The sequence below is a fragment of the Ciona intestinalis genome, chromosome 13 (assembly GCF_000224145.3).
Source record: "Ciona intestinalis chromosome 13, KH, whole genome shotgun sequence".
NCBI classification, from domain to species: domain Eukaryota; kingdom Metazoa; phylum Chordata; class Ascidiacea; order Phlebobranchia; family Cionidae; genus Ciona; species Ciona intestinalis.
Window position 1 is genome coordinate 482,332 of NC_020178.2, and position 17,689 is coordinate 500,020.

The following is a 17,689-nucleotide window of genomic DNA, read 5'->3' on the forward strand; positions in this document are numbered from 1 at the left end:
CTCTGAAATGCATACGTGACGTCACACCACGTACGTCATTTTAAAAACAAACGTAACAGGGAAACCCCCGCGGATGTGAGTGAACATTGCTCTTTAACGCCAACGCGCGGAAGGAAAAGTTGCAAAAAATTTTTTTTGAAAACATTATTTTAAGTTTATTTATACTCTAAACGCATGTTTTTTTTTAATTGGGTATATACCGCTATAAATTGTTTTTATATATTTTAAATAGGCAATTTTTAAAAATAAGCAAATTTAAACAAAAAATAAATATGTTATCCAAATTTGTAAAAACCTCATATTATCTTTTCTACATCGCAAACAAATTATTTTAATACTCGTATTTTATTTATTTAATAATTATAATCACAAAATTTAACAGCCCCTTTAATTTTTTTGTCGAAAACACCGGAAATTTTAAATAACAAAATCCTATTTGCTTTTTCACAAAAGATTGGCTAATTTTTGCGTGGGCGTATGTATTAGAAAATACGTTCAAAGTTCACCTGTAAAACGGCTAACCGCTGTAAAAGACAATTTTAGTAGTAATTTATGGAGTCTATGATACTTGTACATTTATAAATATGTTATAACGTATATATTTTACGTATTATGACAGTTTGTTGCGTTTTTCCAAAAGCGTATATTTTTGGCCATAACTCGGAAAATATTGGAGGCAGAATTAATTTTAAGGCACCGTTGGAATGGTATTACTGAGACGAATCATATAAATTCAACCCTTTTTGATTTTGACCTATATTTAAGAAAATATCCGCAACCACGCGCAACCCGCACATTTTAAAGCGACCCGTATAAAACAGTTCCGTTTTTTATATAACTGGCTCTTTTAATTGATCTGATCTTCGTTACTATTCCCAAAAAATAATCAAAGTTTATGTTTTAGAGAGTTAGGGTAATTAATTCCAGAACAGATATATTTTTTACATATTATGACATTTTGTTGCGTTTTTCCCAAGGCGTATAAAAAAGTTCCGTTTTTTGTATATAACTGGCTGCTTGATTACTATATTCAAAAAATAATCAAAGTTTATGTTTTGCAGAGTTAGGGTAATTAATTCCTGTACAGATATAATGCTTGCTTCTGAAATTATGGTTAAACCAGTCACATTAGTTAGTGTTTCCATGACAAAAACGGCGAAAATAGTCGTTTCTTTGCCACTTTCTGGTTTAATATTTACTGTCATGTGGTCCATTCTGTTTGATTTGGAAAATTCAACTGCGACACATTGTAAAGTAAGTTCTGTTCATTATTTTTGCCTGCCTCTCTAACCCAGAGGTAATGGGTTCAAGGCTTGTCGCTGCTACCATTTGGGCGTATGTGTCCTTGAGCAAGTTACATATGCGGTAACTTGTAAGTGGGGACGAGGTGTATGAAACAAAACACCTGTGTTATAACAACTGTCGTTTCCCCGCCACGCTAGAATAAACAAGTTTCATTCAGTACTAATAAAACCGTATCCCTACAACTCTAAAAAAGCGTTAAAATATTATTTGCTAACAGTACCCATCCTACCCTACAGTACTATATATATATATATATATAATAATAATAAGACTCCTATTTTACAGGTAGCAAATTACCTACCCTCAGTTAGTGCTGCTATAGCATTAACACCACAAGCTTATGTATGGAGATTTAATATAGCCCTACATTCTATGCCAAGATATATGTTACTACTTATGTATTGGGAGTGGCACTACAAAAGAACTGTGGACAAATCAAAATTGGTGAGTTTTCAAGTTGTTTTTTTCCGCACAGTGGTTAGAATGCATGTTTCTAGTTCAGAGGTTATGGGTTCAAGGCTCGACACTGTTACAATTGTAGGCTTAGTTTTTTATAAACAAAATTTGTGGCACAGTGGTTAGCGTGCATGTCTTTTTATTTTTAATGCTGCTACCATTGTGGGCGTATGTGTCCTTGGTTAAGACACCTAACGGCAATTGCTCCAACCCAGTGGTTCCTTACGGGTTTTTAAATTGTCAGTCATAGATTAAAAAAACAATCACCCACAAAGTTACATACGTGGTAACTCGTAAGCCCGCACGAGGTGTATGAAACAAAACACTCGTGTTATAACGACTGTCATTACCCTGCCATGCAAAGATAAAAAAGTTACATTCAATAATTTATTTACATTATATATGTGACTAACAAAATATATAATTTAAATTACAGCTTGCGCCTTTGCATAAGTTGTTGATAATTTTAGCTGTCGGTGCAAATTTTATTGAACTTTCCGCTTTGCTTGGTTTGACTATCATTTCATCAACTGAAAGTCCTAGTACGTTATTTTGTATGTCTTGATTTTGCTCTTTTTTATATATTTGTGTATAGTACTGTGGGGTAAGATGGAATAAAATTATGGACCATTTTGCCCCAACCTACTATATAAAACTGATATTTTAAAAGTGTCTTGTTTAAAAAAAAGATATAGTACTGTGGGGTAAGATGGTTACCATAAGCACATAATATCCCATATTTCCTAATCGTGTTTTTAACAATCAACAACACTCTATTAGAATTGTGAGGATACGGTTATATAATTCTTGTTAACTACCAAATGGGACGATAAATGAGAATTAAAACATAAACCATTTTACCTTAACCTACTATTCTAACACTAAATGTACTGAAAGTTTAAAAAAATAACTTTAAGTATAAATACATTTATTTAAATATATAAATATTGACCTAAATTTTTAACATAAAGAAAACTGTTTAAAATTTTAAATTTTTTTTAGAGATTTTTTACAACTTTGAATCATGATATATTCATGTGATTCCAGGCGCTCATGAGACTTCATTCATCTTATTCATGATTGGTTCAATCACGTGCATGATATCATCATGCCTATTAAACACTACTATGGTTATTGAGACAGAAAATGAGAAAAAATCGAAAAACACAAAATTATTTGCTGTAGTTATACACATAACGTCTTTTATCTCGGCATTATATTTTTATTTTCGGCACAATGCAAAGTGTGAGCCAGGAGGTATGTGATGGTTTATTATTATTTATAGCCTTAATGTTTTGAATTTTGTAAAATCTGGGGTGACATTGTTAAAATACAGTTAATTTCACTCATAGTTGTCAAACATAGGGAACCTCATTGATTAATGTGGTGAATGCACTATATTTTTTGGCTCTGCTTGTTTGTATAGACACCTAACAGCAGGGTAAAATCTTGGGTGGCATTGTTAAAATATAGTTACACTCATAGTTGTCAAACATAGGGAACCTCATTGATTAATGTTGACCAATTAAAACTTAATACAGATTTTACCTTGCTGTTAGGTGTCTATACAAACAAGCAGAAACAAAGTATATTGCATTCACCACATTAATCAATGAGGTTCCCTATGTTTAACAACTATTAGTGTAACTGCATTTTAACAATGTCACCCCAGATTTTTTCAAATAATCAAATTATATTTAATAATTATGGACAAACAAATTATAGATTACATTTTAAGCTTATAACAAATTAGATTTAATGCATGAATGCATTTAATAAAGATAATAATTTAAATGCATTTATAAAAAATGCATGAACGCATTTAATAATATTTTTTTTCAGTGTACAGCCTATTTGCTCTGAGTGAATACATAGTGATTATTTCAAACATGTTCTTTCATTACCAACATGGAATTGACTTCTGTGCCTACAAAATACAAGTGAATAACAACAATGATCCACAAAAAATCAGCTAAAAACTGTGAAAAATTTCTGTGAATCTGGATGTATTGCTGATGAAGTTGGACGATTCTCGTAACAAAAAAACAGTCACGGTCAAGTGCTATGAAATATATGATAGACAAAAATCACGTCTAACAAATTGTGTTGTATAGTACGGTGGGGGAAGACGGGACATCTTTAGCACATAATATCCAAATATCTGATCGTGTTTTAAACAATTAACAACGGTCTATGGGAGTCGTGAGGATACGGTTTTATAATTCGTTGAAAGTTCTTTGTTTACTACTAAATGGGACGAGAAAATAGAATGAACAGGTGTGCCATCTTTTCCACTCTACTATATATATAACATGTTATATTAATTATACCAACCCATTAGAACATAAAAAATCAATTCAAGTATTGCAGTTATGTACACATAACAGCAAAACAATATAGTCAAAAACGCAATTGCTTAAGAATATATTAAACAATTTAAATTACTTATACCAACTGTTTTTTTACACTGTGTATTAAATGTTAACGAGTGTCAGTGTGAATTATATTACAATATATCTGTATAATGTGTGTATTTTCCCCAATATTTAGTATTTATATGTTTGTGTGTTCTAATTCTGTTATACAGTTTGCTATATAGATAAGATGTTAGGCACCAAACATTTTAAAACACAGGGGAGGCAAGGATAGTTAGACACACAATTCCTATAAAACAAATCTAACTTATTGGTTGTAATGTTTACTGATTAATGCAGTGTAGAAATATCCCAGGGTTGGCCTGCCTACCCTGCCACCCCAGGTTTGGCGCCTATGACTATAGTAATTGTGTTTTTCAATGCAAAATATTTATTCAATTAAAAGAAGTTTTTGTTTTGCAATTTTTTGATTTATATATATGTGTGTACTTATTTTTCCTGGTGTGTTTTTGTTCTTAGTTCTTAGCTATTATAAATACCCAAGTGACCTGGCTAAATAGTTTATTATTTTCCAAGCATATTCTGTCAAACACTATTATTTATTTCAAATTATTTGGTAACTACTGTCGAATTTAAAATTACATTTTAAACACGGTTTGATGTTACTTATTTCCAAAATATGCCATTTTTCAAAAAAATGCTTCTTCAAAAAAGTTACCAAAAATCATTTTTTTCTAAAGGATTTTTCAAGACCTGAATTTCTGCTGCTATTTTCAGATTTAGGTTAAATGTAAAACTTATATATTTAAACCAATTGTTGGTTTTAAAAAATGCCTCTCACTGGGAAAATACTCATTGAAAAAAGTGAGGCAAATCGTTTTTTGACGAGAAAACTCCTAAAAAACTCATGGCACCACTTTGAAGAAGCGCAGCAGGGGAACATAGAAAGAGAATGCATTGAAGAAGTATGTAGTTGGGAGGAGGCAAGAGAAGCATTTGAAACAGATGTAGCAGGACTGGTAAGTGGTTTGATATATATATATATATATTATAAATAAAGTTACATACGTGGTAACTTGTAAGAGGGCACAAGGTGTATGAAACAGAAAACCCGTGTTATAACGACTGCCGTTGTCCCGCCATGCGAGAATAAAAAACTACTTTTATTCTTTTAACAGGTTTATATAGCTTAGTTTTTACTTATAAATTTACTAAATTTAACATATTAGGATGGGGGAAGATGGGACAACTTACATTCTATTTTCATATCTCATTTAGTAGTAAACAAAGAACATTCAAAGAATTATAAAACTATATCCTTACGATTACCATAGAGCGCTAAAGGTGTCCCGTCTTACCATACAGTACAGTCAGTAATTATACTCATTTTTTAGAATCAGTTTTGGAACCAATACACTGGTGTTACTAGTAATTCTAGTGAGGACAATCCAGTTGGAATGATCGTTGGGATTATATTTGGTGTGATTGGATTCATAGCCCTAATTGCAATTGTTTATTTCTGCTGGAAAAAAAGACAGAAAAAGCTGAAAAGGAAATTACATAAAGAACCATATGCGCCGTATCCCGTGCTTAGCTTCTATGCTAGTAAAAGAGGTAACTATGCTGTAGTAGTATTTATATGTGGTTAATATAATATTGGTTTGTAAAATTATTGTATAAATTGTTTTAATGATATTTATTTTTGCATTTTTTTGTTTTGAAATTATTTTATTTTTTTGAAAAGTCATATTTTTACTACTTTAGCTTAAAACAGATTTTACTCTGCTGTTAGGTGTCTATACAAACAAGCAGAGCCTAAGTATATTGCATTTACCACATTAATCTACATATGAATTAAAAAAAGAGTAAAAAAGTTATTAATGTAAAAAAAACTAAAAAAAAATTGGAAAAAAAAAATATATATATATATATATATATATACATTAATGTAAAAAAATAATTTAATTTTTAGGCGAAAGTGCACCATCAGTGAACCACTATGAAACACCTTTAATGGATCGATTTGACAACGACTTAGCTGTGGGGTTGAGTGAATGTTATGTGGAAAGAGAACGACTTCAACTAGGAGAGGTTATAACCAGTGGCAACTTCGGTGACGTGTACCGTGGCAAGCTGAGGTCGCGGCAGAATACGTGGCACGACGTGGCAGTTAAAAGTTTGAAAAGTAAGTTTTTTGTGTTTTTGGATGAATGAATGTAACTTATTTATTCTCACTTTGAGAGCAACGGCAGTCATAAAACACGGGTGTTCTGTTCCATACACCTTATAAGTTACATTCATTCATCTTAAAAAGGCTCGAAAACCAGTTGGAGTAAGCTAAATTAAATGTTTGTAAAGGATTGAATAAATGTAACTTATTAATCCTCGCTTGGCGGGCAATGACATTTGTTATAACACGGGTGTTCTGTTTCATACACCTCATGCCCGCGAGTTACCATGTATGTCACTTTGTGGGTTTCATTCACTCATTCATCTCAAAGGCCTCGAAAATCACGAAGATGTCGAAAAATTCCTCCGTGAAGGGGTGATGATGCGCGGGCTAGATCATAGAAATGTTCTCGCTCTTATAGGTGTGTGTGTTGATGGGGAAGTAGAAAGGCTCCAAACTTCCCCACTAATTATCCTCCCTTTTATGGAAAATGGTGACTTAAGGACTTTTCTAAGAGATGGAAATAACGTAAGTAAAATTTAAAAATTTAATATTTTAAAATATGTTGTGAAGATTTTAATATATTTTTTGAAAGTTTTATATTTTAAAAATTAAAAGTATGTTTTTGAAATTATAATAGTCCGAAATCTGTTTTGAAATTTTCGTTAAAATTTAAATATAAAACAGAATATTTTTCATGGCAAATTTTGTGGACAAAAATAAAGTCCAACGAATAGTGTATTCGCCCATAAGATACGTATATTTCGCATAAAATGGTATTGTCAGGCTCCTATTCAAATAGAATGCAAAAAAACAAACCATTTTTTGATAATTTATTGCATGTATTTAACCATATGCAAAATAACACAGTAATTTTAATACATTTATTAACACATAGGTCCTTACTGTATTGAAACTGCTAAAGTTTTGTAAGGATGTTGCAATGGGAATGGAATATTTAGCAGAAAAGAAATTTGTTCATCGAGATTTAGCTGCAAGAAACTGCATGTAGGTTTTGTATGGTTTACTTTTATATTAACCCTCGAAATTCACCTTTTACTGTGGCAAACGCCACCGTCCTTTACAGTTTGTTATATGGTTAAAAAATGCCACAGATGAGGATTGAATTTTAGTTTTAAAATTGCAATTGCTTTAACCCAGTGGTCACTAATGGGTTGTCTAATTTGTCAGCCATATTTAAAAAAAATAATCACCAACAAAGGTACATACGTGGTAACTCGTAACCGGGAAAGAGGTGTATGAAACAAAACACTTGTGTTGTAACGACTGTCGTTACACGACCACACAAGGATAAAAAAGTTCATTTATTCATTAGGCTATTCTGTTTAATAAAAACAGCTAGAAATGTAAAAAAGACCAATAAAATATAACAAAATGTAAAAAAAAATAATAATAAAAAATAAAATAAAAAGGAATAAAACAAAACAAACAACATTAAAAAAAAGATTTAAATCCTTTTTTCTACAGGGTTGATAAAAACTGGTGCGTAAAAGTTGCAGATTTTGGATTATCTCGTGATTTATTTGATCGAGATTATTACAGAAGTAGTGTCAAAACACAACTGCCATTAAAATGGATGCCACCTGAGAGCATTAAGTATGGAAGATACGGCGAAAAAAGTGACGTGGTAATGTTATTTTTTTGTTTTATTTTTTACTTTTTTTTATTTTAATTTTATTAGTTTTTGTTGTTTTTTTTCTCCTTTTTTTATGTTTTTTTAATACTTTTTTTATTTCTTTTTTATTCTAAATTTGTTTGGGGGGTGAGGTCCTACAGCGTGGCTTGGCATGGTCTTTAGATTAAGGCCAGAGTTGGCCTTTTTTCTTATGTTTCTATTTTAAATGAAACTTAACTTTTAAAAGAAATATTATTGTCAATAAAAACTATTTTGAAAAAACATTTTTATATTCATCTTTTTTTTACTTTTTTTTGTGTAACTTTAATTGTTTTATTCCACCTGGGCAGGGTCCTACAGTGAGGCCTTGCGTTGGGGGGGGGGGGGGGGGGAAAAAACCCCCCTAAAAGGGACGTTTTTAGCTTTTATATATGTTTTCTACTCCTACAGTGGTCCTATGGTATTGTATGCTGGGAAATAATGACCAGAGGAGCCATACCTTACCCTACTGTACAAGCTGTTGCTATACTACAATATCTGTCGGAGGGAAATCGAATGGAGAGGCCAGAATGCTGTCCACATAAATTGTAAGCAAAATATTGTATATGTGTTTATATATTATATGTATATATATTTATAGTACTGTGGGGTAAGATGGATATTGTTAGCACATAATATCCCATATTTACCCCTAACCCCTAACCCCATATTTACTGGTCAAGTTTTAGCAATTAACAACGCTCTTTTAGAGTCGTGAGGATATGGGTTTATGTTTTGTAAATATTCTTTGTTTACTACTAAATAGCACGAGAGAAGAGAATGAAAACATGGACAATTAATACTACCCAAACCTATTATATTATATATAAATATATATGCGTATAATATTGTATTTTTTACCCATATATTGGTGTATTTATAAGAGTAAACTATTCAAACCTTAAGTTATTTTAATATTTCAGTTATTTTGTCTTATTTTTTTGTTTTTACTTTTTATTAAATTGCATTCATGTAAAAAAATGACCTTTTTTTATGTATATATAATATGTTTAAAAATAAACCAGTTTTGTATTTTTTATATATATTTTTTGTTTTAGATACAAAACAATGGAAAAATGTTGGCTTGACGATACAGAACGTCGTCCAACGTTTGAAGAACTTGTAACAATCACAACTAAAATTGTTCGTGACGCTCGTCGCTCTGTTAAACATAGAAAACATAGTTGTGATTCCAGCTCGTCAGCTGGTAGCGATAACCCCCTTAACCCGTACCAGAACAGTGTCAAAGAAAAAAACGAAAACAGGTGAAAATTCAAAAAATAAAAACATTTGGTAAAAAAAATTTTTTTTTTAAAGTTTTGTAAATATATATATATAAATGTAAAAAGTTTTAAAAAATGAAAGATTTTTTATAGGAATGAATGTAATTTGTTAATTCTTGGGTGATGGGGTAATGACAATCTGTATAACACGGGTGTTTTGTTTCATACAACCACTTGCTCACTTACAAGTTAACCTGTATGTAGCTTTGTTGGTGTTTAATTTTTTAATAGAACTTTAATATTAATATATGGCTGATAATCTGGACAACCCATAAGTGACCACTGGGTTGAAGCAATTGCCATTATTTAGCTTGCCCAAGAACACATACACCCACAATTTTTATTTAAAAAATTAAAAAAAATGTGATTTTCTGATCCAATGGCTGTACTGTGGAATTGTAAATATTTATATCAAGTGTCAACTTATTTTCCACTTGGTTGACAGCAAACCAAAGCCGAAACCTAGGACTTCTTTACGCTTGAAAGACAATGAAAGGAGTGACAAATACTCTGCTCATCAAGAGAATAAAGAGAGAAGGACAGATGAGAGGGGTGAGAAGAAAGAAGAAGAAGAGAAAGAAGAGAAACCGAGCAGCAGGTGTGAGAAATTAATGTACTTTGATATTTTTATGTTGAAATTACTAAGGAATTTAATTTGAGCATAAATTTAACTTTAAATGGGTTTACTAAAGTCTTTTTGTGGTGATATGATAGACAATTTCACACATTTAAAGCATATATATGGTTAAAATGCATTAACATGTATATATACACCTGTTCATTCTTTTCTCGTCCCATTTGGTAGTAAAAAAAGAACATTCTAAGATTTATAAAACCGTATCCTCACAACTCCTATACACCGTTGTTAATTGTTTAAAACCTGATCAGGATATTTGAATATTATTTGCTAATGGTGTCCCGTCTTTCCACCCTACTATATGTACAACTTATTATTTACTTTTAACAGGTTACCGAGTAATACATCTGGTGCAGAAGTTGGTTTTTACAACGACACTGATAATCAAGCTAGAACAATATCTGTGTGATCACATGAAAAATATCATGATATGATCATATGAACAATATCTGTGTGATCATATAAAAAATATCTTGATAAGATCATATGATATTATGTGATCTAATTAGACAATTCATATGAAGCCAAAAAGACTTAAAATTTCGGTGCTATTATTATTTTTTATAAATTTTTTCGAATTTTCTGTAAAGTTGTTGAAAAAATGTATTTGTTAACCTGCTAAGAAGTGAGTTTTTGTTTGTTTATTTTAAATTTTGATTAGTTTTTTATTGATAGTTATGTCTTCCATACTGTATACTATCTCAACTGGTATTACATTAATTTAAAATTAAGTCAAAAATACCAATAATTACATAAAATAGTAAGTTGGGGTAAGATGGTTCATGTTTTCATTCAATTTTATCGTCTCATTCGGTAGTAAACAAAGAATATTTACAGAATTATATAACTGTATCTTAACGACTCTTAAAAAAAGTGTTGTTAATTGTTAAAAAAGTGATATTATGTGCTAATGGTGTCCATCTTACCCTACAGTACTATACATTACAACCAAATTTAATTTTTTTATAAATCTAATTTCAAAAAAATGGCTGCATCTTTTTATATGTCTTTATATTTCAAAACCATGTGTTCTATAAAAACAAAAATAGCGTTTATGAACTTTTTTGTTCTTTTTACATAAATTACCAAGAACGTTTTCATTCTAAACTGTACATGTACAGTTTTAGTTATTACATTACGGTACTTTTTTATGAGTGTGTATTGAATGTCTGCCTTTATTTTCTATTACTGTATAATGTAAGCACACATATATATCTTGTTGCTTTTTCTCATACCGTCGTAAGAATTTATTTCTAAATTTTGGTACAGTAATCAAGCATACGTATTTGTACTTTTCGAAAAAGACTGAAATTCTTTTTTGACACTTTCTATTCAATTTTGGGGCCATTCTCTGTGTAATTTTTGTTAGTTTCTGTCTAACTTCGACATTTTCTGTGTCAATTTTGGGAGTTTCTGTCTAATTTTGGCATTTTCAGTGTAAATTTAGGAATTTTCTGTCCAATTTTGGAATTTTCCGTTCAATTTTCAGAGTTCTGTACTTTTGCTTTTTCAGTGAGGTATATTACTTTACACATTCCACTGAGAAATACTGCCGCTTAAAATAATCTTTTTCGTTTTAAATTTTCCTACTAAAGATAGTCCTGAAAACTACATTGCCCTTTATTGAGTATGCACTAATGTAAAAAGGCCAAATCTTTATATATGTCTAATTGTCCAACAGTATACACTTTTGGGAATCACTTAGTGTTGTAAAAAATGCATGAAATATTGGGTATTTTGTCAGTATCTTATATCGCACATATATAAACACTCATTGTGTTTGTGCAGAGATATATAGTTTTTCATTATATGCATGATAGAATGTGTATATTCGTGCCAATTTCCGTATACCTTGAATAAATAGACCTGCACAAGATATAATGCAGCCAAAGTTACATACATTTTAACCTGCAGCACGAGGTGTATGAAACAGAACAACCAATGTTATAACGACTCGTTGGCCCGTCACGCCAGGATAAAACAAGTTGCATTCATTTATCTTCCCCCACCCTACTATATTTTCATAAACCCTTTGATTGATTAGCATATTACTTGCTTGATGTCAGGTCGCAGGAGTCAGCGCATATGCCATTGGGCATGAGATTACTCGTCCAAGCCTTGGTGCTGTGCTATTGTTGGTGTATATGTCCTTTGGCAAGACACTCCGTGGCAACTGCTTTAACCAAGCAAGTTTTGGCATCGTGTAAAATGAACAATATGAAAAATGAATTATACTTTAACTATGTTAAACTTACAAGAAATTAACCGCTTTAAGAATAAAAGTTTAATTTTAGTCCCCAAATATATTCAAACCATTTATTCCGAGTATTGGCTTCGACAAGGGTATTACCCTTTTACAAATGCACGTTTTCGCTTTTTCTTAAATATTTCAGTTTCAAACGATTTTAGGTCGTTTGTTCACTAATTTATTCAATTTATGCAGAATTTTAAAGTTGTTTGGAACATTGTGTATAACCCTAGCTACTTTATGTGCTGCAGTTAACAAGAACTTGTTAAATATGAAGTTAAATAAGCACGAAGAATCAAATCTTAAAAGGTTACAATCGTTGAAAAAACGAATCGAAAACGAAAAAAAAGCGAAAGAAATAATTCAGCTTTCATTAAAGGTTGGTTGCTACGAATATTTGTCGATAATATGTTTTATTAGGTATTTTAATTACGGCCACAAAAACAAAGTTACATATGTGGTAACTTGTAAGCTGACACGAGATGTTTCAAACAGAACATTCATGTTACAGTAAATGTCGTTTTCTGACCACTCGAGGATAAGGTATATACACTTATAGTTACATTCAGAGCTAGTAGTTGGGGGTTAGCGGTTGCAAATAACAAAGAGAGAGGACTCTTTACTAGCATTGTATTTTCATTTAATTTACAGTGCTAGTGAAGAATCCTTACCACACCTTATTTTCTAATCACCAACAAAACCCCCTAACCATCACCCCCTAGGCCCTAACCACCAACCCCTAACACTTTCAACCAGCCTATTCTGCTATGTACAAAGGATTCTTTACTATTGCCTAATTTACTCTTGGTTTACACCTTTACAGAATAAACCAGTTGAGCTAAACAAGTCACATCTAAAGTTTGACAGTGAAAGTGATGACGAAATAACCAACAATCATGAAAATAAAGTAAGTAATTTATTTATAACTTGTAATAAATTCCCCGAATCTGACCCTGACCTGGTGCTCATACAGTTGAACGATTCTTGTGTAAAGAAATACAGTAAGGATCTGGTGCTACGAAAATGTAACGGACATAAAGCTGTTTTGTAACATACAGGTGCCTAACCACTGAGCTACGGTACCTGTTTTGATGCTCAATGCTTCCTAACTGTGGGTGCAGAAGTGTCTTTGGGCAAGACACTTAAAGGAAGGCAATTTTTAAAAAATTACTTTTTGTAGAAAACAAACTACTGTTACAAAAAAGCTAACAGGCAATTTAAAAAAAATAACTTTTTTTAAAAAACATTAAATGAAAAAAAACTTTTTACTTTTTTTAGAAAACAAACGCAGATAATATACTAGGGTTGGGTAGCGACGAGGAAAATGAAGATTTTGAGATTAAACCTCAGTTTCAAGGCAAGCACGGACAGCGTTTGCTTGAAATGCAGTCAAGGTATTGTTATTATTAATTTGATGTATTGTACATAAAGAGAATAAAACAGTAGCATTTTTAGAAAGGTCTTGATCCCTTAAAGCAATGTTTCAAAATAGAGTTTGTAAAAATAAATAAATATATAGTAGGGTGGGGGAAGATGGGACATCTTTTCCGTCTATTTTCTAGTCACATTCGGTAGTAAACAAAGAAAATTCAAAGAACTATAAAACCGTATCCTCATGGCTTCCATAAATCGTTGTTAATTGTTAAAAACTTTGATCAAGATATTTGGATGTTATGTGGTAAAGGTATCCCATCTTCCCCCACCCTACTATATGTAACTTAAGTTATGTATATAGTAATTGGTAGACCAGTATATTTTAGATCTGTGTACATTTATATATGTAACTTTAGATCTTTATATGTTAACAATAAACTAACTTCACCAGAGTTGGAATGGACTCTCGTTTTAAAATTGACGATCGGTTCGCCGTTGATGACGATGCAGAAAATATCGAGTTTGAAAATGCTGAGTCAGGTATGTGTCAGCATTTTTTTTAATATTAACATATTTTAGTATATATTTATATATATATATACCCTTTAAACATTTAAAAACATTTTTTATAGAATTACAAAAGAATCTCTCTCTGCTGCACCAAGTGGTAGGTTCAAAAGCTCTAACCTCTTCCAAAAAGAAAACCATTCAATTCTCCGATCCCGCATCTAAAAGATACGATCCAAGTAAAACAGGACACTCACATATGGAGATGCAGCCTACAAAGTTAGTAACGCATTATGTCATTTTTAAAAATTTTTGAAACAGGGGTGACATTTTACGTTTTAGCACCCCGTTTTAAATAGCGTTTTCCAGCCTAAAATAGCGTTAACCCCACTGTTTTTAATAATTTTTTGAGGGTTTTAAAGAAAAAGAATTTAAATAGTTTTATAAAAAGAAAAAAAAGCGAGCACAAGGTGTATGAAACAAAACACCGGTGTTATAATGACTGTCATTGCCCGCACTCAAGGATAAATTAGTTATGTACATTTATTTTCTCAATTTATTCTTTAGAACAACCAAAGCAGAACGCAAAAAAAAGAAAAAGGCAGCAGAAGAATTACCCAGTGTTACAAAAGACCGGTTTTATAAAATTAACCCGAACGATTTAAAACAAGCATTTGGAAAATCTGAGCAAACAGAAAATACTGACCAGGTAAATTTACTACATATAATATATATATATATATATATATAAATTACATATACACCACTGACTGTAAGGGTAATGTGCCAACTCTGGCCTGAATTATAATACCCATGGCATGCCTCACTGTAGGACCTCTCCCATATAGAATGTGCATATACAATGTTGGGGTGATGAGCCACTTGTCTAAATCTCAGATACTTTACCATTGCTTGCTGTAGGAGCTCACCTACATAGAATAGAAATTATAGTATAGAAAATAAAAGGGTATTTTTTTTATATTAATTTTTTACCGAACAAAAAAACCAGGACAGTGGGAATAATACATAATTTGGTTATTTATTTACTTATAAAAAAATCTAAAAAAAAATTACCCACAGAGTTACATATGTGGTAACTTGTAAGCTGGCGCAAGGTGTTAAACCCATGTTATAACGACTGTTTTCTGGCCACGCGAGAATAAAGTTAGTTACATTCATTTATTCATATGCCATTACAGGAAGAAACAGAAATAGAAAACAACTTCTCCTTACTTACAATGTTGGGTCGCGACCCCGAAAATCAAAATGGTGATAGTGATGTCATAATTGATTCAGATGATGATGTCATAAACGTACCAAATAATGGTGAAAATTATAAAGGATACGAAAAAATTGAAGGTAACTTTTTTAAGCTTGACATCGAGCATGAGGTGTATGAATACACTATGTGTGGCTGGTGTATAAGAAGACACCCATGTTATAACTCGACAGTGAGCATAAAATTTACATATACATTTAACTTTTACAGAAAAAACAAAGAAAACCAACAAATTTGCAACTAAAGTATTTAAACACGATAGTAGTGACAGCGAAAATGAAATGGAAATCGGGGACCACATACCTGGTTAGTGTATTAACTTGTTGTTTTGTGTTAAAGCTAACAAATCAAATGTCTATGACTTTGTGTAGCAGAAGGTGCATTGACCATTATTACGCATAACTACAGTTCTGTGGCACAGTGGTTACCGCGTCTGCCTCTGGCCCAGAGGATCTGGGTTCGAGGCTTAACGCTGCTACTATTATAGGTGTATGTGTCTTTTGGCAAGACACTTAACTGTAATTGCTTCAACCCAGTGGTCACTAATTGGTTGTCATACCAAAATGTCAACCATAAATTATAATATCACCTACAAAGTTACATAAGTGGTAACGCATAAGCGGCCACGAGGTGTATGAAACAGAACACCTGTGTTATAACGACTATCATTACCCTGCCATCCGAGATTTATTAAGTTACATTCATTCATTCATAACTTAAAAGCAGGCACGAGGTGTTTGAAACAGAACACCCCTGTTATAAGGACTGTCTTACTTTGCCCAGAAGAATAAATAAGTTACATTCATTCGATTCAATTCTATACACAGATGAAAAACTAGGCTTGGAAACCGAAGAAGAAAAATTTTCATTTTTTCTGCTGTCAAAATTAGACCCAAGAGTTACAGATGGACCTCTATTGTTTTGTAATAATAAACAAAGTGACCAAATAAGGAAAGAATGGGTTCAAGCAAAGGACAAACTGAAATTGGTGGGTTTAGAAAGTTTTATAGTTGTTTTGTTTGATTTTATTTAGCAGTTAGGCGCTTGTGTTGTAACCAAGGGATACCAGGGGGGGTTTTCCCCAAAAATATTATTGTGTTTTGCACAGTGCTAAAACTCATATTTAGACGAGAGGATATGGGTTCAAAGCCTGGAGTTGCTACTATTGGGTTGGCATTGTTTCATATTTTATATATATGTTACTGATGTTATAACTGAAAAGTGAGCCCCCCCCCCCCCCCCCCCCCCCCCCCCCCAAAAATACACCATGGGTGTCTGGTGTATAAGAAAACACCCATGTTATAACTTGACAGTGAGCATGAGGTGTATGAATACATCATGTGTGTCTCGTGTATAAGAAAACACCCATGTTATATCCCAACAGTGAACATGAGGTGTATGAACACACCATTTGTGTCTGGTGTATAAGAAAACACCCATGTTATAACTTGACAGTGAGCATGAGGTGTATGAATACATCATGTGTGTCTCGTGTATAAGAAGACACCATGTTATATCCCAACAGTGAACATGAGGTGTATGAACACACCATTTGTGTCTGGTGTATAAGAAAACACCCATGTTATAACTTGACAGTGAGCATGAGGTGTATGAATACATCATGTGTGTCTCGTGTATGAGAAGACACCCATGTTATAACTTGACAGTAAGCATGAGGTGTATGAATACACCATGTATGTCTAGTGTATAAGAAGACTCCCATGTTATAACTCAACAGTGAGCATGAAGTGTATGAATACATCATGTGTGCCTGGTGTATAAGAAAACACCCATGTTATAACTCAACAGTGAGCATGAGATCTAACACTCTGTCCTCATATTTCAGGACTACAAGAAGAAACACAGAGACGCAGTTCGTATTCTAAAGAAAGAACGACGTTATCAACATCTTGAAGATTGAAACTTTTCAAAACACATTCAAGATGTTATCGTCGGACGGAAAAAAGGTTATTCAGAGTGCTTATGATGTCATTAATGACATCAGAGGATCTCTAATGACGTCATCATTTTTTGCGGAAAACTTAAGTGACATTTTCAAATCGTGATGTCATAATGGTGTCAGAGAGAACCTCTGATGTCATAATGACTTTTTGGGTGAATTTTATAGCGGCAGTTTTCTGGAATTTTTATGATTTCTTAAAAAAATTTGAGCAATATACTGATTTTGTTCATTTTTTTCTATATGGGTAAGGCTTTACAATATAGCACTTTAAGGATTTGAAGTTCAGTGCATCTTAATGACTTTTTCTTAATGTTTTTGAACAATATACAAATTAAGCCCAATTTACTCTATATGGGTGAAGTCCTATAATTCAACACAGTAGGGTTTAATCACTAAAATGTGTATTACCCTAAAAGC

At 32.1% G+C, this 17,689-nt stretch overlaps 3 protein-coding genes across 3 annotated transcripts; all 3 read left to right on the forward strand.

Moving 5' to 3' along the window:
- The first annotated feature begins 1,065 nt into the window (after nucleotides 1-1,065).
- LOC100180163 (post-GPI attachment to proteins factor 2-like) lies at nucleotides 1,066-4,912 on the forward strand. Its single transcript, XM_002129637.5, has 5 exons — nucleotides 1,066-1,254; nucleotides 1,591-1,749; nucleotides 2,198-2,303; nucleotides 2,809-3,018; nucleotides 3,604-4,912. Exons 1-5 carry the CDS (start codon nucleotides 1,093-1,095, stop codon nucleotides 3,735-3,737), a joined length of 771 nt encoding a protein of 256 aa, XP_002129673.1. The 5' UTR covers nucleotides 1,066-1,092; the 3' UTR covers nucleotides 3,738-4,912.
- On the forward strand, nucleotides 4,881-11,779 carry gla1 (gamma-carboxyglutamic acid protein 1). The gene is made up of 10 exons (XM_009862329.3): nucleotides 4,881-5,155; nucleotides 5,531-5,750; nucleotides 6,109-6,321; nucleotides 6,638-6,834; nucleotides 7,205-7,314; nucleotides 7,795-7,954; nucleotides 8,393-8,529; nucleotides 9,040-9,246; nucleotides 9,710-9,862; nucleotides 10,232-11,779. Exons 1-10 carry the CDS (start codon nucleotides 4,967-4,969, stop codon nucleotides 10,308-10,310), a joined length of 1,665 nt encoding a protein of 554 aa, XP_009860631.1. The 5' UTR covers nucleotides 4,881-4,966; the 3' UTR covers nucleotides 10,311-11,779.
- A 499-nt stretch (nucleotides 11,780-12,278) lies between these two features.
- Nucleotides 12,279-17,622, forward strand: LOC100182604 (nucleolar protein 8-like). Its single transcript, XM_002129402.4, has 10 exons — nucleotides 12,279-12,528; nucleotides 12,973-13,056; nucleotides 13,428-13,543; nucleotides 13,975-14,063; nucleotides 14,156-14,309; nucleotides 14,598-14,739; nucleotides 15,230-15,389; nucleotides 15,520-15,615; nucleotides 16,137-16,297; nucleotides 17,156-17,622. The coding sequence occupies exons 1-10, from the start codon at nucleotides 12,421-12,423 to the stop codon at nucleotides 17,228-17,230; spliced, it is 1,185 nt and encodes a 394-aa protein (XP_002129438.1). The 5' UTR covers nucleotides 12,279-12,420; the 3' UTR covers nucleotides 17,231-17,622.
- Nucleotides 17,623-17,689: the final 67 nt, after the last annotated feature.

Bases quoted from the DNA above. Each gene is read 5' to 3' on its own strand.
- gla1 (XM_009862329.3), top strand. From the start codon at position 4,967: ATGCCTCTCACTGGGAAAATACTCATTGAAAAAAGTGAGGCAAATCGT. The intron at 6,835-7,204 runs GTAAGTAAAATT...ATTAACACATAG, and splicing joins TTCTAAGAGATGGAAATAAC to GTCCTTACTGTATTGAAACT. The intron at 8,530-9,039 runs GTAAGCAAAATA...TTTTTGTTTTAG, and splicing joins GAATGCTGTCCACATAAATT to ATACAAAACAATGGAAAAAT.
- LOC100180163 (XM_002129637.5), top strand. From the start codon at position 1,093: ATGCTTGCTTCTGAAATTATGGTTAAACCAGTCACATTAGTTAGTGTT. The intron at 1,750-2,197 runs GTGAGTTTTCAA...TTTAAATTACAG, and splicing joins CTGTGGACAAATCAAAATTG to CTTGCGCCTTTGCATAAGTT. The intron at 2,304-2,808 runs GTACGTTATTTT...ATGTGATTCCAG, and splicing joins TTCATCAACTGAAAGTCCTA to GCGCTCATGAGACTTCATTC.
- LOC100182604 (XM_002129402.4), top strand. From the start codon at position 12,421: ATGAAGTTAAATAAGCACGAAGAATCAAATCTTAAAAGGTTACAATCG. The intron at 14,310-14,597 runs GTTAGTAACGCA...TTTATTCTTTAG, and splicing joins ATGGAGATGCAGCCTACAAA to AACAACCAAAGCAGAACGCA. The intron at 16,298-17,155 runs GTGGGTTTAGAA...CTCATATTTCAG, and splicing joins CAAAGGACAAACTGAAATTG to GACTACAAGAAGAAACACAG.